The sequence below is a fragment of the Ranitomeya imitator genome, chromosome 1, assembly GCF_032444005.1.
Source record: "Ranitomeya imitator isolate aRanImi1 chromosome 1, aRanImi1.pri, whole genome shotgun sequence".
NCBI classification, from domain to species: Eukaryota; Metazoa; Chordata; class Amphibia; order Anura; family Dendrobatidae; genus Ranitomeya; species Ranitomeya imitator.
This window is the reverse complement of record NC_091282.1, coordinates 761424532-761442857: the sequence shown is the minus strand read 5'-3', so window position 1 is coordinate 761442857 and position 18326 is coordinate 761424532. Positions and strand designations below refer to the sequence as shown.

The 18326-nt window shown below is 47.3% G+C and overlaps 1 protein-coding gene across 4 annotated transcripts in view; it reads right to left on the bottom strand.

Annotated features, from left to right (window-relative positions):
• The window catches only part of LOC138645846 (cholesterol 24-hydroxylase-like), a 66652-nt gene that overhangs the window by 34273 nt on the left and 14053 nt on the right, over nucleotides 1–18326 (bottom strand). For 2 of the 4 annotated variants that reach the window (XM_069735367.1, XM_069735371.1), the window contains exon 2: nucleotides 2128–2205. In XM_069735367.1, the coding sequence (XP_069591468.1) occupies nucleotides 2128–2168 (41 nt within the window). In that variant the 5' untranslated portion in view covers nucleotides 2169–2205. Of the gene's footprint in view, nucleotides 1–2127; nucleotides 2206–4389; nucleotides 4616–18326 lie in introns of those variants that run through there. The other 2 variants (XM_069735358.1, XM_069735361.1) reach the window with 2 other exon arrangements.

Sequence of the window (18326 nt, the reverse complement as noted above, 5' to 3'; positions counted from 1 at the left end):
GGGTATGCCTAATACTACAAGGTCTGCCTAATACTACAGGGTCTGTCTATGGTGGGTCTGCCTTATACTACAGGGTCTGCCTATGGGGGGCCTGCCTAATACTACAGGGTCTGCCTATGGGGGTCTGCCTTTTAATACAGGGTCTGCCTATGGGGGTCTGCCTTATACTACAGGGTCTGCCTATGGTGGGTCTGCCTTATACTACAGGGTCTGCCTATGGGGGGTGCTGCCTTATACTACAGGGTCTGCCTATGGGGGTGCTGCCTTATAGTACAGGGTCTGCCTATAGGGGTGCTACCTTATACCACAGGGTCTGCATATAGGGGTGATGTCTTACACTACAGGGTCTGCCTATAGGGGTGCTGCTTTATACTACAGGGTCTGCCTATGGGGTGCTGCCTAATACTACAGGGTCTGCCTATGGGGGTCTGCCTTATACTACAGGGTCTGCCTATGGGGGTCTGCCTAGTACTACAGGGTCAGCCAATGGGGGGTCTGCCTTATACTACAGGGTCTGCCTATGGGGGTCTGCCTTATACTACAGGGTCTGCCTATGGGGGTCTGCCTAGTACTACAGGGTCAGCCAATGGGGGGTCTGCCTTATACTACAGGGTCTGCCTATGGGGGTCTGCCTTATACTACAGGGTCTGCCTGCGGGGTGCTACCTTATACTACAGGGTCTGCCTATGGGGTGCTGCCTTATACTAGAGTCTGCCTATGGGGGTGCTGCCTTATAGTACAGCGTATGCCTATAGGGGTGCTACCTTATACTACAGGGTCTGCCTATAGGGGTGTTGTCTTATGCTACCGGGTCTGCCTGTAGGGGTGCTGCTTTATACTACAGGGTCTGCCTGTGGGGTGCTACCTTATACTACAGGGTCTGCCTATGGGGTGCTGGCTTATACTACAGAGTCTGCCTATGGATGCTGCCTTGTGCTATAGAGTCTGCCTATGGGGGGTGTATTATACAATATAGAGTAAGTCTATGGGGAGTGCATTATACTATATTGAGGACTATCTGGTACATTATACTATATTGAGGACTATTTGCTGCATTATACTACATTGAGGACGATCTGGTGCATTATACTATATGGATGCTATCTAGAGGGGTATCATGCAGTGTGGGGATTACAGTGTTGGAGCCATCAAACAGTTTGGAGGCTACTAAGGGGTCAGTATACTGTGTATAAGAGAGCATCATACTGTGTATAGGGAAGCTCTACAGGGGGAAGACTCGGGACATTATTAAATATAAAGTGGGCACTTATTATTATAGGGGAACTCAGGTTACTGTGACTATCAAAGGGGCACACAAGGCAATATTACTTTCTAGGGGGCAAAATATGGGCACTGTTTTCTAGGGCACTTGCATCTGGCATTGCTATATTATAGAGGGGTGCTTTAGGATTTAGAGGGCACACAGAACCACATAGCAGGGCAGTAATAGGGACACATACGGCAGCAGCCGCTCAGTATTGGGGTATCAGGTGCAGAAAGGTCACATATGGATGCAGCGGCTCAGTATTGGGGTACCAGCAGGATGAGGAGTTTGTGCAGGTTGGGAATAGATGGTGATGGGGCTGGAATGTGAGAAGTGAAATGTGTCTTTGTTTTATTCTCTGTAGCAGAGTCGTGGCTAGAAGAAGTTGTCATGTCGGTCTGGGCCAGATGGAAAAGACGTGAAAAGTGGCGACTCCATCATAAAGAACGACAGCAGTAAGTCATTATCTGTAACTGCTGCGATCTCTTATATGTTCTGTAGGACTGGTATCTACCACTGACCATATGGCGGTAATATCCATGTTGGTTGTTATATTCACCTCCACTATTAGGGTGCGTCACCGAGTTGTAATCAAGGTTATCTGGTTAGGGGCTCACTCAGAAGCTTCGCCCCCCTGAACTAAAACCCTAGCTACGCCTCTGATCCGGACACTGGAATTTCAACAACCAATCATTTTGCTTGGCGGCTCTTACAGAGAACACTGGAGCACTCGGCTGAGTGTGAGATTGCACTGTGGAGTGGCGTTTACTCCTTATAGTCGCACCCACTTTGTAGAAATGGAGAGAGGAACATTTCCTAACAGCTAGTAATGAATTATCATAAGTCATTATCTGATAACTTACCATTCCAGAAAGGTGTCATATACGATCAGGTTATTCCTCATCTGCTTAATTATTGTGGGTGAGTGTCCAAAGAGGAAACTGAAAAATATATAAAATCTGCATGACATAATTATTTATCACTTTGGTGCTGTTATTTAACATGATCTTTTCAAAAATGCCAGAAAATCGGCATATGTAATTGTACCCATGGTCCTAAGACACATGGTTAATGGTGTTATTTAATACATAACTATATGTATGGAGCAAGTGAAGAGTGTTGTGTAACACAGTAATCTCATATACAGAAACTCGTTAGAGCTGCTATAACCAGAACAAGTTTTATTGAGGATTCATCTTTTTTTTTTTTTTTTTTAAATAACTCGGAAGAAACTCAGCTGACTTGTTATTCACCAAGGTATGCATTATAACAATGTCCAGAAGAAAAAAACACAAAATAAATGTACTCGGGAGTGGCTGTCCTGCAGCTCAGATCACGTTCATTTCAATAGGAGTTGACCTGCAGTACACGAGAATGGAAGGTGTACAGAGGTGTGGTGTTTAATGTGTACATACGGTCACTTCAAAGCTGATCGGTGAGGGTCCCGACTATCGGACCTCTATGTACATAGTACACGCCTGCGCAAGGCAATTTTGCGCAGGCGTGTACTACGGAGGACAGAGAATGAACTTCAATCCAATATTGCAGCCAGCATGCAGCCAGCAGGTAAGGAAAGGGTGAATCAAACACCCAAAAACCCCGCCTCCATGGCTGAAGATTGTTCCCTCCAAATTCAGGTGACATTGTCCCTTTAAGACATATCGGAAGGAGAGATCATTAATGTCATTAATGATCATTAATTGTATAAAGAAAGTTCTGCAAATCTTGAATAAACTTAGCATTTTCTTAACCCGCGAAGATCCCTACAGACCCATGACTTTCTACAACCGAGCGTTTGGCTAGTGTATAATTGAGATAGGCAGCTGAGATGCCGGTTAAGACTGGGGCCACTCGAAGATATATGTCGTGCGACTTTAAGATTGCATTGTTGTGATCTTCCACAACTGCAACTCAGAGTTACAAATGCGTTTGAATTTCTGTCGCTGGTTATATGTTGCATGCGACATACTTGCTATAGACTTTAATGCAAATTGCATGCGAATTGTTTGCAGTTTAGCTGCTAATTACTAATTATGTGACAGCGAGTGCACAATTGCTTTTGTTCGAGTATCTGAGAATTGCTATCGCGCAACACATGTCGGCTGCAGGCTTCTGCGCCGGCTATAGAAGAGGACGCCGGGCGTCGTAGAACTGGATGAAGGTGAGAAGAATCTTTTTTTTTAAAATGTGTTCGAGAACAGCAGCAGAACATTATTACAGGATGGGCCAAGGAGGAGGGCATTATAGCAGAACGAGACCAGGATGGGGGATATTATTACTCGGAGGGGACTGGATGGGAACGTTATAACAGGATGGGGGACATTATACAAGGAAGGGGCTTAGAATGAGGACATTATACCAGAAAGGGGTCCAGGAAAGGGTCATTGTACAGGGAAGGGGCCCAGGATGGGGGGGCATTATATCAGCAAGGTGCCCAGGATGGGGGATGTTATACCAACAAGGGGGCAGGTATATTATTACAATAGCTAGCTTGGGATGGTGGATGTTATACCAGGAAGGGGCCCATGATGTTGAAAATTATTACTGGAAGGGGCCTAAAATGAGAAACATTCTTAATGGAAGGGGCACAGGATGCTGTACATTATTACTGCAAGAGGCCCAGGATGGGGGACATTAGTACTGGAAGGGGTGCAGGATGAGGGACATTATTACCAGAAGGGGCCCCAGCTGAAGGACATTATACCAGCAAGGGGCCCAGGATGAGGGACATTGATACAGCATGGGGGACATTATTGCATTATGGGGGGGGGCAACACATATGTCTTTATAAAATTTAGAATGCTACAAGGGGCCATACATCTGATCAACATGCATGTGAGAGCCCAAATGCAAACTTTGCACAGGAACTATCGGACTCCAGTTATGGCACTGATGATGATGGTAGTATTGGCATGCATTGTATATAATGCACCAGTACAATAACCATGTATCTGTGATATGGAGTCCCAGCATGACTGTAGGCCCTGCATTCCCTATTGCTAAACTATAGGAGAGGGGAATGTGCCTAAATTTGCACCTATGAAATCTAAATGTTGTCAGTGCAAATCTACAAGCTATTGTTGTCAGCAGTATGTTTTTATGTTTACTCGATCCTAACTGCTTACCTGTCTCTAGGGGGACCAGGGATGTGGTCATACTTCATGTGCATGTAGTAGATGTAGCCACAATAAAGAAGGAAAAAGATGGCGACAAGGATCAGGAGCAACATAACAGCTCCCATAATAAAACTCCATACCCCCATGTCTTCTTATAACAAAATGAGTATCAGAACAGGACAGAGGCAGCTTTACTGTAACACAACCCAAGCTAGCAGCAGCAGGCTGTACATCAGTCCTAGCGTCCCTCCCCCAGAAACAGAAGGAGGTGTTCATCACATTCTTGGGCTGAGGCCCATAAAGGAAAGCACTTATATCCTAGACAGAATGAGGAACGTGATTGTGAATGCTTCCTAAAGAGCAACAATGACACAATTGTGCTGAAATCTTTATTTCTACATTGTTATAGACACAGATACAAAGTGTTACACACTACATAATGTAAGAAAGAAAAAGGTATGAATGGACGACCCCATAAAACTAATAAAACACAATAAATTATCTAGAAATTCTAATAAAAATCACATTTACCTAATTAAAGAGGACCTGTCTCCATGTCAAAAGTGGCCAGTTCACCCTCGTATTTTATTCCCACTGCTCCCCTGAATATTATTTTTTTTTCATTTTGATATCTGTTGCTGTATTCACGTTGTTTTGGTTCTGGTGCTGTGTTTATGTTATGAGCTTAGCTCCGGTGCTGTAGTTATATTGTGAGTTTAGCCTGGTGCTGTATAAATAATGAATATGGTTTTGGTGCTGTATTTCTATTTTGAAGTTTGTTCTGATGCTGTAGTTATGTTGTGAACTTAGTATGGTGCTGTACTTATGTTTTGAGCTTGGTTCTGTTGCTGTATTTTTGTTGTGAACTTGGTCTGGTGCTATATATATATGTATATATATATATATATATATATATATATATATATATATATATGTATATATAATGAGCTTGGCATGGCCGGTTTTAGACAAAGTGGGGCCCTAGGCAATAATTTAAAGTGGGGGCCCCAAATGATAACATTGCACTGTGGCCCCCATATTTAGGGGCCTTATATCGGCCAACGGGTCTGCCACTACTAGCTGTACGCAGGGGCGTTGCTAGGGTCAGAAAAGATTGGGGGCCCAAGACAAAGAGTTGCCCCCAACCCCCTCTTAATTTTTTTTTTAACTCTTCAGATAAAACAGTGCTAACTCTCTGAGAACAGATAATGTAGTAGATGTCACCTGCAGTCCTATGTAACACCATTATAGACATAGCATTTCAGACTAAGACTATGTTCACATGCAGCATTTTTTTCAGTAGCCAAAACATTAGCAGTAAAAATGTTGCGTTCAAAACACCTGTTTTTCAGCTTGTTTTGTGGTGTTCTTCACACTTTTTTCAGCTTTTTTTTTTGGAGTGAGGATGTTTGTTTTGTCTACAGTATGTTTAACCCCTTAGTGACAGAGCCAATTTGGTACTTAATGACCGAGCCAATTTTTGCAATTCTGACCACTGTCACTTTATGAGGTTATAACTCTGGAACGCTTCAACGGATCCCGCTGATTCTGAGATTGTTTTTTCGTGACATATTGTACTTCATGTTAGTGGTAACATTTCTTCGATATTACTTGCGATTATTTATGAAAAAAACGAAAATATGGCAAAAAAATTTAAAATGTAGCAATTTTCAAACTTTGTATTTTTATGCAATTAAATCACAGAGATATGTCATAAAAAATAGTTAATAAATAACATTTCCCACATGTCTACTTTACATCAGCACAATTTTGGAATTAAAATTTTTTTTTTGTTAGGGAGTTATAAGGGTTAAAAGTTGACCAGCAATTTCTCATTTTTACAACACCATTTTTTTTAGGGACCACATCACATTTGAAGTCATTTTGAGGGGTCTATATGATAGAAAATAACCAAGTGTGACACCATTCTAAAAACTACACCCCTCAAGGTTCTCAAAACCACATTCAATAAGTTTATTAACCCTTTACGTGCTTCACAGGAACTGAAACAATGTGGAAGGAAAAAATGAACATTTAACTTTTTTTTGCAAACATTTTAATTCAGAACCATTTTTTTTTTTTCACGACTCTGCATTCTAAACTTCTGTGAAGCACTTGGGCATTTGTTTACACAAAAATGATCTTTTCGCCCACAAATTCTTATTTTCACAAGGGTAACAGGAGAAATTAGACCACAAAAGTTGTTGTGCGATTTCTCCTGAATACGTTGATACCCCATATGTGGGGGTAAACCACTGTTTGGGCGCACCGCAGAGCTTGGAAGTGAAGGAGCGCCGTTTTACTTTTTCAATGTAGAATTGGCAGGAATTGAGATTGGACGCCATGTCGCGTTTGGAGAGCCCCTGATGTGCCTAAACAGTGGAAACCCCCCACAAGTGACACCATTTTGGAAACTAGACCCCTTAAGGAACTTATCTAGATGTGTAGTGAGCACTTTGAACCCCCATGTGCTTCACAGAAGTTTATAACGTTGAGCCGTGAAAATAAAAAATCGCATTTTTTCTACAAAAATGATCTTTTTGCCCCCAAATTTTTATTTTCACAAGGGTAACAGGAGAAATTAGACCACAAAAGTTGTAGTGCAATTTCTCCTGAGTACGTCGATACCCAATATGTGGGGGTAAACCACTGTTTGGGCGCACCGCAGAGCTTGGAAGAGAAGGAGTGCCGTTTTACTTTTTCAATGTAGAATTGTCTGGAATTGAGATCGGACGCCATGTCGCGTTTGGAGAGCCCCTGATGTGCCTAAACAGTGGAAACCCCCCACAAGTGACATGATTTTGGAAACTAGACCCCTTAAGGAACTTATGTAGATGTGTGGTGAGCACTTTGAACCCCCATGTGCTTCACAGAAGTTTATAACGTTGAGCCGTGAAAATAAAAAAATCGCATTTTTTCTACAAAAATGATCTTTTTGCCCCCCAATTTTTATTTTCACAAGGGTAACAGGAGAAATTAGACCACAAAAGTTGTAGTGCAATTTCTCCTGAGTATGTCGATACCCAATATGTGGGGGTAAACCACTGTTTGGGCGCACTGCAGAGCTTGGAAGAGAAGGAGTGCCGTTTTACTTTTTCAATGTAGAATTGTCTGGAATTGAGATTGGACGCCATGTCGCGTTTGGAGAGCCCCTGATGTGCCTAAACAGTGGAAACCCCCCACAAGTGACCCCATTTTGGAAACTAGACCCCCCATGGAACTTATCTAGATGTGTGGTGAGAACTTTGAATGCCCAAGTGCTTCACAGAAGTTTAGAATGCAGAGTCGTTAAAATAAAAAAATATTTTTTTTCCACAAAAAAGATTTTGTAGCCCCCAAGTTTTTATTTTCACAAGGGTAACAGGAGAAATTGGACCCCAAAAGTTGTTGTCCAATTTATCCCGAGTATGCTGATGCCCCATATGTGGGGGTAAACCACTGTTTGGGCGCACGGCAGAGCTCAGAAGGGAGGGAGCACCATTTGACTTTTTGAGCGCAAAATTGGCTGTCGTGTTTGGAGACCCCCTGATGTAACTAAACAGTGGAAACCCCCTAATTCTAGCTCCAACCCTAACCCCAACACACCCCTAACCCTAATCCCAACCCAATCCATAATCCTAATCACTAACCCTAACGATAATCACAACCCTTACCCCAAAACAACCCTAATGTCAACCCTAACCATAACCCTAATCAAAACCCTAAATCCAACACAACCCTAATCCTAATCTCAACCCTAACCTAAAACCTAACCCTAATCCCAATACACCCCTAATCACAACCCTAACCTTAACCCTAATCCCAAACCTAACCCTAATCCCAAGCGTAACCCTAATGCCAACCCTAACCCTAATACCAACTCTAATCCGAACCCTAACCCTAATCTCAAATCTAACCCTAACTTTAGCCCCAACCCTAGCCCTAACTTTAGCCCCAACCCTAACCCTAAAGCTACTTTCACACTTGCGTCGTTTGGCATCCGTCGCAATCCGTCGTTTTGGACAAAAAACGGATACTCCAAATGTGCCCGCAGGATGCGTTTTTTGCCCATAGACTTGTATTGCCGACGGATCGTGACGGATTGCCACACGACGTGTCTGTCGTGCACTGGATCAGTTGTGTTTTGGCGGACCGTCGGCACAAAAAACGTTCAATGTAACGTTTTTTTTGTATGTCGCGTCCGCCATTTCTGACCGCACATGCGTGGCCGGAACTCCGCCCCCTCCTCCCCAGGACATAGATTGGGCAGCGGATGCGTAGAAAAACTACATCCACTGCCCACGTTGTGCACAATTTTCACAACGTGCGTCGGTATGTCGGGCCGACGCATTGCGACGGCCCCGTACCGACGTAAGTGTGAAAGAACCCTAACCCTGAATTTAGCCCCAACCCTAGCCCTAACCCTAGCCCTAACCCTAACCCTAGCCCTAACCCTAGCCCTAACCCTAGCCCTAACCCTAACCCTAGCCCTAACCCTAGCCCTAACCCTAGCCCTAGCCCTAACCCTAGCCCTAACCCTAGCCCTAGCCCTAACCCTAGCCCTAACCCTAGCCCTCGCCCTAACCTTAGCAACCCTAACCCTAGCCCTAACCCTAGCCCTAACCCTAGCCCTAACCCTAAGCCTAGCCCTAACCCTAGCCCTAACCCTAGCCCTAACCCTAATTTTAGCCCCAAATGCTGTTCTCCTGCCAGCCGGCAGATGGAGACAGATGGCGGGCGCACTGCGCATGCGCCTGCCATTTTCTTTTGCCGGCGGCCAGGAGGAGCAGCAGGAGGACCCAGGGACACAGGTGAGTATGGCAGGGTCCCCGAATCCCCCTATTTCTCTGTCCTCTGATGTGCGATCACATCAGAGGACAGAGAATTACACTTTGACTTTTTTTTTTTTTTTGCGGTCGCCGGTAAACAGTTAATTACCGGCGATCGCAAAACAGGGGTCGGTAAAACCGACCCCGATCATGCTCTTTGGGGTCTCGGCTACCCCCGGTAATTAACGGCGCTGTGGTTTAAGTACCCTTAGCGGCCGCCGTTAAAAGGCGTATCGGCGGTCGCTAAGGGGTTAAGGCCACGTTCACACGTTGAGTGTTTGGTCAGTATTTCACATGAGCATATGTAAGCCAAAACCAGGAGGGTGAGAACTACAGAAGTAGTGACGTGTTTCTCAGGCTATGTGAACACGTTGCGGATTTTGCTGCGGATCTGCAGCAGTTTTCTATGAGTTTACAGTACCATGTAAACGTCTGGAAAACAAAATCCGCAGTACACATGCTGCGGAAAATACCGCGTGGAAACACTGCATTCTATTTTCTGCAGCATGTCAGTTCTTTGAGGGGATTCCGCAGCGTTTTACACCTTCTCCATAATAGGAATCCGCAGGTGTAAAAATGCTGTTGAAAACTGCCCAAAAACCGCGGTAATTCCACGCTAAATCTGCAGGTAAAGCTGAGGGGATTTAAAAAGTGCTACAGTTCTGAAATCCAGTGAGAAAACAAACAAGCGCATGTAGGAGATTTTGGAAATCTCCTATGATTTGCTGCCACTTTATAAAGCAACTTTTCGCCATGTTCATATGCAGAAGTTTTGCAGCTTTTTCTTCTGCAAATAAGAAGTTTTCAGCATTTTACAGCACAAGCAAAAACTGAGATTTTCAGAAATCTCCTGCACACCCTTTTATTTCCCCTGACAGAATTTCACAACTGCAGCCTTTTTTAAATTCTGCAGCATGTCACTTTCAGCAATTTTTTTCACCCCTAGAAAGCAAAGAAAAAGTTTAAAACATGCTGCAAATGTTGCAATTTTGTTTTTTGCTGCGTTTTTTGTGAAAAACACTAACTTTATTAAACATGTACTGTAGACAAAATGCATACTGTAAAAAACAAACAGCAAAAGCTCTAAGGGTGTGTGCCCACAATCAGTAAACGCTGCGGGTCGGCTGCTGTGTACTTGTGCAGCGTCCAACCCGCAGCGGCCACATGTTACAGTATAGTATAGTGGGTGGAGGGGATTTCAAGAAATTCCATCTCTACTATGTGTGCACTGACACCCACACCTCACCTGCGGAGACGGACATGTGGCGCGTCTCTCCAGACCCCAGCATGCCAATTTATCTGGTGTAGACACGAGTCTCCACAAGAGAAATCTCACCCCTGCAATGTATAGGACGCGGTGATTCCGCACAGATCAATGAACACACGCGGAATCACCTGTGTTCAAAAGATGGCAGCACTTTGGACGCAGCACATGTCAGCTGCGTCCAAGGTGCTGCCATTTCTGGATACTCTGCACGTACCCTAAAAAATGGGTGTTTTGAAAGCAGTGTTTTTACTGCCAAGAGAGTAGGCTTTGGCTGCAAAAAAAAAATGCACTCAAAACGCTGATTCCTATGCACACCTGTACTATATGTGTATGGTTTACCCTTATTATTTCACATGGGAATTCATTAATTTCTATATAATAAATACCCTGATTCAGCAGACAATATTCCTGCCTTGTGTCATCCAGACTGTAGTGACAGCAGGTCGCACTTTCAGATTACAAGCAGTGACTGTGGTCAGAGCCAATGGCTGCTGTATGTGACTGTGAAACCTGATCCTACAGCAAACAGCACAGAGCTCTGGGAGCACATGAGTAAATCACAGCACTGAGGGGGTCTCAAGGGGGGTTTGGGAGAGACGCCACTGCTGTACACCCTCTGGGCACTTCATACAGGGGCTGCAGAGGTAGGGGGCCCCCTTTCTAGGTGGGGGCCCCAGGCGTCTGCCTGGTCTGCCTGTGCCAAAAGCTGGCCCTGAAGCTTGGTTCTGTATTCATATTGTGATTTTAGTCTGATGCTGTATTATGTTGCTAGCTTGATTCTGGGGCTGTATTGATGTAGTAAACTTGGTTCTGCTGCTTTTCAATTGCAATGAACTTGATTTTGGTGTTTTATTTATGTAATTGCATTGATTTTGGTGTTGTATTTATGTTATATCCTTGATTCCAGTTTGTTTGGTAATGAGCTTGGTTTGGTGGTGTATTTATGTTATGATCTTATGTATGCTTTAAGTTTGATTCTGGTACTGTATTTATGTTATGAGCTTGCTCTGTGCTGTAGTAATGTTGTGAGCTAAATCTGGTGCTGGAAATATGTAATGTGTTTTGTGCTGTATTCATCAGTGGACAAAGAGAAAGTGGAGGGCACCATCAAAACATAATAGAAGCAAAAGGGGGGTCAACCCACAGCCTGACATATAATAGAGTACAGAAAAACAGACACAAAGCGTCAGACTATATAATAGGGACCACCACTATGAATTATACAAAAATATATGAATTTTGTCAACCAAAAAACATCACGCATTTAAAATCAATTAAAAACTGAACCTAATCATGGGTTCCAGATAGGAAACCACCCCCCTGGACATAGTTGTGATAAGAAACAATATACAAATAAATACGTTATTAGACAGTGGTATACTAAAGAGACAATGATTCAGTGAATACACCTGTCGTATGTATAGAAATGTAGAGGAAATGCTAGCTCAAGATGTTATTTAGTATAAAGCCCTCTGAATATAAATGATCCAACTAAGGCTTCTTTCACACTAGCGTCGGAATCTCCCCGTCGCAATGCGTCGGGGAGAGATTCCGACGCTAGCATTTGCTGCATTGCACAATGGGTGAAGCGGATGCATTTTTCCGGCGCATCCGCTGCCCCATTGTAAGGTGCGGGGAGGTGGGGGCGGAGTTCCGGCCGCGCATGCGCGGTCGGAAAAAGTGGTCCGTCAGGAGAAAAAAACGTTACATGTAGCGTTTTTTTCTCCCGACGGTCCGCAAAAGCACGACGCATCCGTCGCTCGACGGATGCGACGTGTGGCAATCCGTCGCAAATGCGTCGTCAATGCAAGTCTATGGGGAAAAAACGCATTCCTGCAAGCACTTTTGCAGGATGCGTTTTTTCTGCAAAACAACGCATTGTGACGGATTGCAGAAAACGCTAGTGTGAAAGTAGCCTAAAAAAATACCACTGCTAAACTGATCATCTATAATATAACGCTGGGAGCGTCACTCTGTCCGAAGCCTTTATAGACTGCGCAGGCGCAAGCGCCGGCGCAGTCTGGCCCCCACAGAGTGACGTTCCCAGGAGATCGCGGTATGCGTAAGCACTGAACGCATACCGCGATCTCCACCGGAGAGTCAGGGACCGCCAGGAGGGTAAGTATATTCACCTTTCCCCGTTCCAGCGCTGCGTGCGGCTCCGTCTCCCGGCTCCTCTGCTGTGACAGTTCAGAGGGCGTGATGACGCGCTTAATGTGCGCCGGCGCCGCCCTCTGACTTACCAGTCACAGGCAGAGGAGCCGGAGTGTGTCTTCAAGAAAATGGCGCCGGAAAGCGCGGACTGCGCAGGCGCCGATTCCTGCTGCCGGCTCCACTGCCTGTGACTCACGATAGGTGAGTATGGTATTTTTTTTTTTTTATATGGCAGCAGCATACAGGGGCATACACACTGGAGCGTCTTATGGGGGGCATATAATACAATGGTGGCGCAGGATGGGAGCAGCACATGACAGAATGGGGGCAGGATGGCAGCAGCACATGACAGAACGGGCGCAGGATGGCAGCAGCACATGACAGAACGGGCGCAGGATGGCAGCAGCACATGACAGAACGGGCGCAGGATGGCAGCAGCACATGACAGAACGGGCGCAGGATGTCAGAAGCACATGACAGAACGGGCGCAGGATGGCAGCAGCACATGACAAAACGGGCGCAGGATGGCAGCAGCACATGACAGAACAGGGGAGCAGGATGGGAGCAGCACATGACAGAACGGGCGCAGGATGGCAGCAGCACATGACAGAACGGGCGCAGGATGGCAGCAGCACATGACAGAACGGGCGCAGGATGGGAGCAGCACATGACAGAACGGGCGCAGGATGGCAGCAGCACATGTCAGAACAGGCGCAGGATGGCAGCAGCACATGACAGAACGGGCGCAGGATGGGAGCAGCACATGACAGAACGGGCGCAGGATGGCAGCAGCACATGACAGAACGGGCGCAGGATGGGAGCAGCACATGACAGAACGGGGGCGCAGGATGGGAGCAGCACATGACAGAACGGGGGCGCAGGATGGGTGCAGCACATGACAGGATGGGAGCAGCAAATGACAGAATGGAGGCGCAGGATGGCAGCAGCACATGACAGAACGGGCGCAGGATGGGAGCAGCACATGACAGAACGGGGGCGCAGGATGGGAGCAGCACATGACAGAACGGGGGCGCAGGATGGGTGCAGCACATGACAGGATGGGAGCAGCAAATGACAGAATGGAGGCGCAGGATGGCAGCAGCACATGACAGAACGGGCGCAGGATGGCAGCAGCACATGACAGAACGGGCGCAGGATGGCAGCAGCACATGACAGAACGGGCGCAGGATGTCAGAAGCACATGACAGAACGGGCGCAGGATGGCAGCAGCACATGACAGAACAGGGGAGCAGGATGGGAGCAGCACATGACAGAACGGGCACAGGATGGCAGCAGCACATGACAGAACGGGCGCAGGATGGCAGCAGCACATGACAGAACGGGCGCAGGATGGGAGCAGCACATGACAGAACGGGCGCAGGATGGCAGCAGCACATGTCAGAACAGGCGCAGGATGGCAGCAGCACATGACAGAACGGGCGCAGGATGGGAGCAGCACATGACAGAACGGGCGCAGGATGGCAGCAGCACATGACAGAACGGGCGCAGGATGGGAGCAGCACATGACAGAACGGGGGCGCAGGATGGGAGCAGCACATGACAGAACGGGGGCGCAGGATGGGTGCAGCACATGACAGGATGGGAGCAGCAAATGACAGAATGGAGGCGCAGGATGGGAGCAGCACATGACAGAACGGGGGCGCAGGATGGGAGCAGCACATGACAGAACGGGGGCGCAGGATGGGAGCAGCACATGACAGGATGGGGATGCAGGATGGAGCAGCACATGACAGAATGGGGGCGCAGGATGGAGCAGCACATGACAGAATGGGGGCGCAGGATGGAGCAGCACATGACAGGATGGGGACGCAGGATGGAGCAGCACATGTCAGGATGGGGATGCAGGATGGAGCAGCACATGACAGGATGGGGGCGCAGGATGGAGCAGCACATGACAGGATGGAGACCATATACCAATATAAATGCTCGCCACCCGGGCGTAGAACGGGTTCAATAGCTAGTTTTTGTATAATAGTGGTGGTTATGGTTGAGCGAAACGGATCGGACAAATTCAAAAATCACCGACTTTCGGCAAAGTCGGGTTTCATGAAACCCAACCCGATCCTATTGTGGGATCGGCCATGAGGTCGCTGATCTGCGCGCAAAAGTCGCGTTTCATATGACGCTTTCAGCGCCATTTTTCAGCCAATGAAGGAGGACGCAGAGTGTGGGCAGCGTGATGACATAGGTCTCGGTCCCCACCATCTTAGAGAAGGGCATGACAGTGATTAGCTAGTTTTCTGCAGCATCATAGGGGCTATAAAGGGGCGTGCACACCGACCGCCATTTTACTTCTGCCGATCTTAGCATAGGGAGAGGTTGCTGCAGCTTCATCAGAAGAAGGGATATAGTTAGGGAGGGAAGATTAACCCCCAAACTGCTTGTGCTGTAGCGATTTCCATTGTCCAACACCACCATTTTTTTGCAGGGACAGTGGAGGCTATATTTTTGTGCATCAGCTCTGTAGCTTATTAGGCTGCCTTATAAGGCTCCCTAATACCTGCATTGCTGTTTGCACGCTGCTGTGCAAACCAACTGCTTTTTTAAAAGCAAAAATTCTGTTGCTCCTTTCTGCACAGTTATCTTGTTTATTTGTACACACTTTTGTGTGCAGCAGTCCTTTCTATTGCTGCCATACTTTTCCTGAGATCATTGTAGGAAGATTGAAATTGTACGACAGTCCTTGTATTTTTTCATATATCTTCCAGCCACTTTCTGCCACTTACGTTGTGTTGTTTTATACGCTGGGCCTGAGTTTTGGTTCAGTCTCCCCCCAAAAAAGTGAGATTCAAATTCTCACAAAGTGGATATACTTCAGTCCTGTTAGTTTGTCGTGTATCAGCCAGCCACTTTTTGCCACTTACATTGTGTTGTTTTATGCACAGGACCTGAGTTTTGGTTCAGTCTCCCCCCCAAAAATGGGAGATTTAAATTCTCAACAGGTTTATATACACCTTCTACCTTGTCTTACAGTACCATATAACGGTTGTTATTTTGGTTAGATTTTACAAAAAATGAGGAAGTCTGGTGGAAGAGGCCATGGGTGGTGTTTGCCAGCTGGTACTGATGGTGGTGGTGGTGCATCTGGTGGTAGTGGCAAAAGCACAATAGCACCTAAGGCTGGAGGTGTTGAGCCATCGTCATCGTCTGGCTACACAAGGCCTTGAGGGCTCACTTATCTGGGAGTAGGAAAACAGCTTTTAAAGCCGGAGCAGCAGGAAAAAGTTTTGGCTTTCCTTGCTGACTCAGCTTCTACCTCTTTCGCCTCCTCTTCAGAAAGTTCCAAATATAAAAGCAGTGAGTCATCAGTGGATGCTCCCGGTTAGGAACAAGACGTTTCCTTGTGTCCTTCACCCAAACCAAAAGTGAAGGATGCGTCAGGCTACACTACAGGTTACTCCATGGAGCTCTTTACACATACCGTGCCTGGGTTAGAAAGGGAAATTGTTAACTGCCCATTACAAGATCAATCGGACATGGAGTGCACTGATGCACAGCCACAGCTAGATTATTATGCTGTTCCATTGACTCAGATCACTATGGAGCTCCCCCAGACACAGGGCCACGGGTTCTCTGTACCGGGCCTCTCTGGTTTGGTTCTGAGGCTGTCACGGTGGCTAGACCCGGTCCGCGACCCTGCTAAGGGGCGTCCAATAAATGGTGATAGGAGTCTGTCAAGGTTTTGTGACGCCACCTGTGGTGTTCGGTCAGGGTGACTGACGCTGCTGTGGGGTCCGCTGGGGTGATGGAATGGCAGCTGGATGGTAGACCTTCCCACAGGTGAAGTGTGTCCCCAGGGCTTCCCAGTGAGATGGATGGTGATGGTGTGAGGTGCAGTCAATAACGAGGACACAAGGTTGCAGTCTCTTTGCCTCTTTACTGAAGACTTCAGGATCCGCAATCCAGAGTACGTTTAACAGGGCGATCTGAGACCGGCCGGTCCGATGGGCACATCCAGAATTCCCTTTGCAGGTGGAAATCGTTGCCTACCAATAGCGCCTGTGTGTTGTAGTGCTACCCTGCTGAGCATTCGGAATAGTCCTCACAACTTCTGTTCTCGTTCGTTCGTTCTTTCTAATTCGTTCCAGATGTTTCTAGTTCAACGTCCCCCAGGTATGTTATGGCTAGGACGCACCCGTATGACGGGAAGGCCTGGAGTTCTTCCGGGACCCTAGAGATGCCCTTCTCCCACTGTTGCCCCCTATGTCTTCGTAGGTGTTTAGGTGAGACAGCCAACCTATAATTAACTGTCCTGCGAAGTTCGAAGTAAGGCGTAGAGTCAGTTACTCCCTCGGTGTTCCGGCCACCGGCTATGCGCCTAAGTAGGATGTTGCCTCGGTCTCACGGCACGACTCCTACTGGCTCTCCTTTGTGCTTGATCTCGTTTCTCACTGTTCCACAATATCCTTTGCTTCGTGTCTCTTTCTTAGGATACTGCCGCGGGATGTGCAGGCGCGGTTCCGTAACGTTCTATTCTGGTCGCTAGGTGCCTGCCAGGTTCCCACGCCTGACAGGGACCCCCCTGTGTCTTCTCCCTGCAACACCACCTGCCACGGGATGTTGCCTGAATCCAACCCAGTCAGCTTCTGGCTAACTTCCTATCCAACCCCTAGTTTTACCAGTGTGAGGAGTGGCCCAATAAATAAAGCCATTTGCTCCCCCTAGTGGCCGGAGTGTGAAGTGTAATGTGTGCTGGTGATACCTGGTCAGTAGAATTCCTTCAGTGCAATCAGACGTACCATCACTCCCCTTGGTGGCAGAGTGTCATACTGCAATGACCAGATCTCTGGGGCGCTGCCAGGGCCGGCGTCAGCACCCGGCACAGCGGGCAAATGCCGGGGCCTTGGGAAGAAAGGGGGGCCCACTAGCAGCTGGGAGAGCAGAGCAGGAGATAACATGCTCTCTCCGCCCACAAAGTCACTGCTGGCTGCGTTCTCTTAACCCCTATGTGCCAGCTCTGACACAAGCATCTTCTCACTCAGTCAGTGCAGCCAGGCAGGCACACATAGGGGTTAAGAGAAGGCAGCCAGCGTGACTGTTTGTGGGCGGAGAGAGCAGTTCTCTGCTCTGGCCCCTGGCTGGCTGCAGACAGTGCTGCTGAGCTGAACTTATCAGGAAGATTCCGGAGGAGCTAGTCCTACCAGAGTGCAAAGGTATCCAGCAATAATTGCAGTTGGTCCTGTGGCTCAGTCTGCTGCTGTCTGTCTCTGCTGCCTAAAAATGTGGGTGATGTCTGGAGGAGCAGCTGGTGGGGTGCAGCCTCCAGCCACCCAGCTCTCCCAGAACCCCAGAATACATGCATGCTGCACCAAACCTGCACCAGTGGGGTAGGAAGAAGCTTAACCCCTTCCCATCTGTATGAAGGTTATTGCTAAACCTTAAATATAACAATCTGACCCGCATAAATGGGGTTAACCAGATGCCAGGAGGAAGGGGAGCTGCTGCCATGTGGGCTGTAGGTTGGGGCCCCGTGGCCCCATGCTGGTGACTGGAGGGACTCTGCCCAGTGCTGGCATGTGGGTGATTTCTGCTCCGGAGTCTCAGCTTCTCTCCTCCAGGTCACACTGTGCAGTCACAGCAACATTGGTTGTGTCTGTCCAGGTCCCAGCAGCTGCCACTGCTCCCACCAAGGACATGGCATCACTTAACCCTTCCCCTGCAGCCACCGGCAACAAATCCACATTATTCCTTGATTA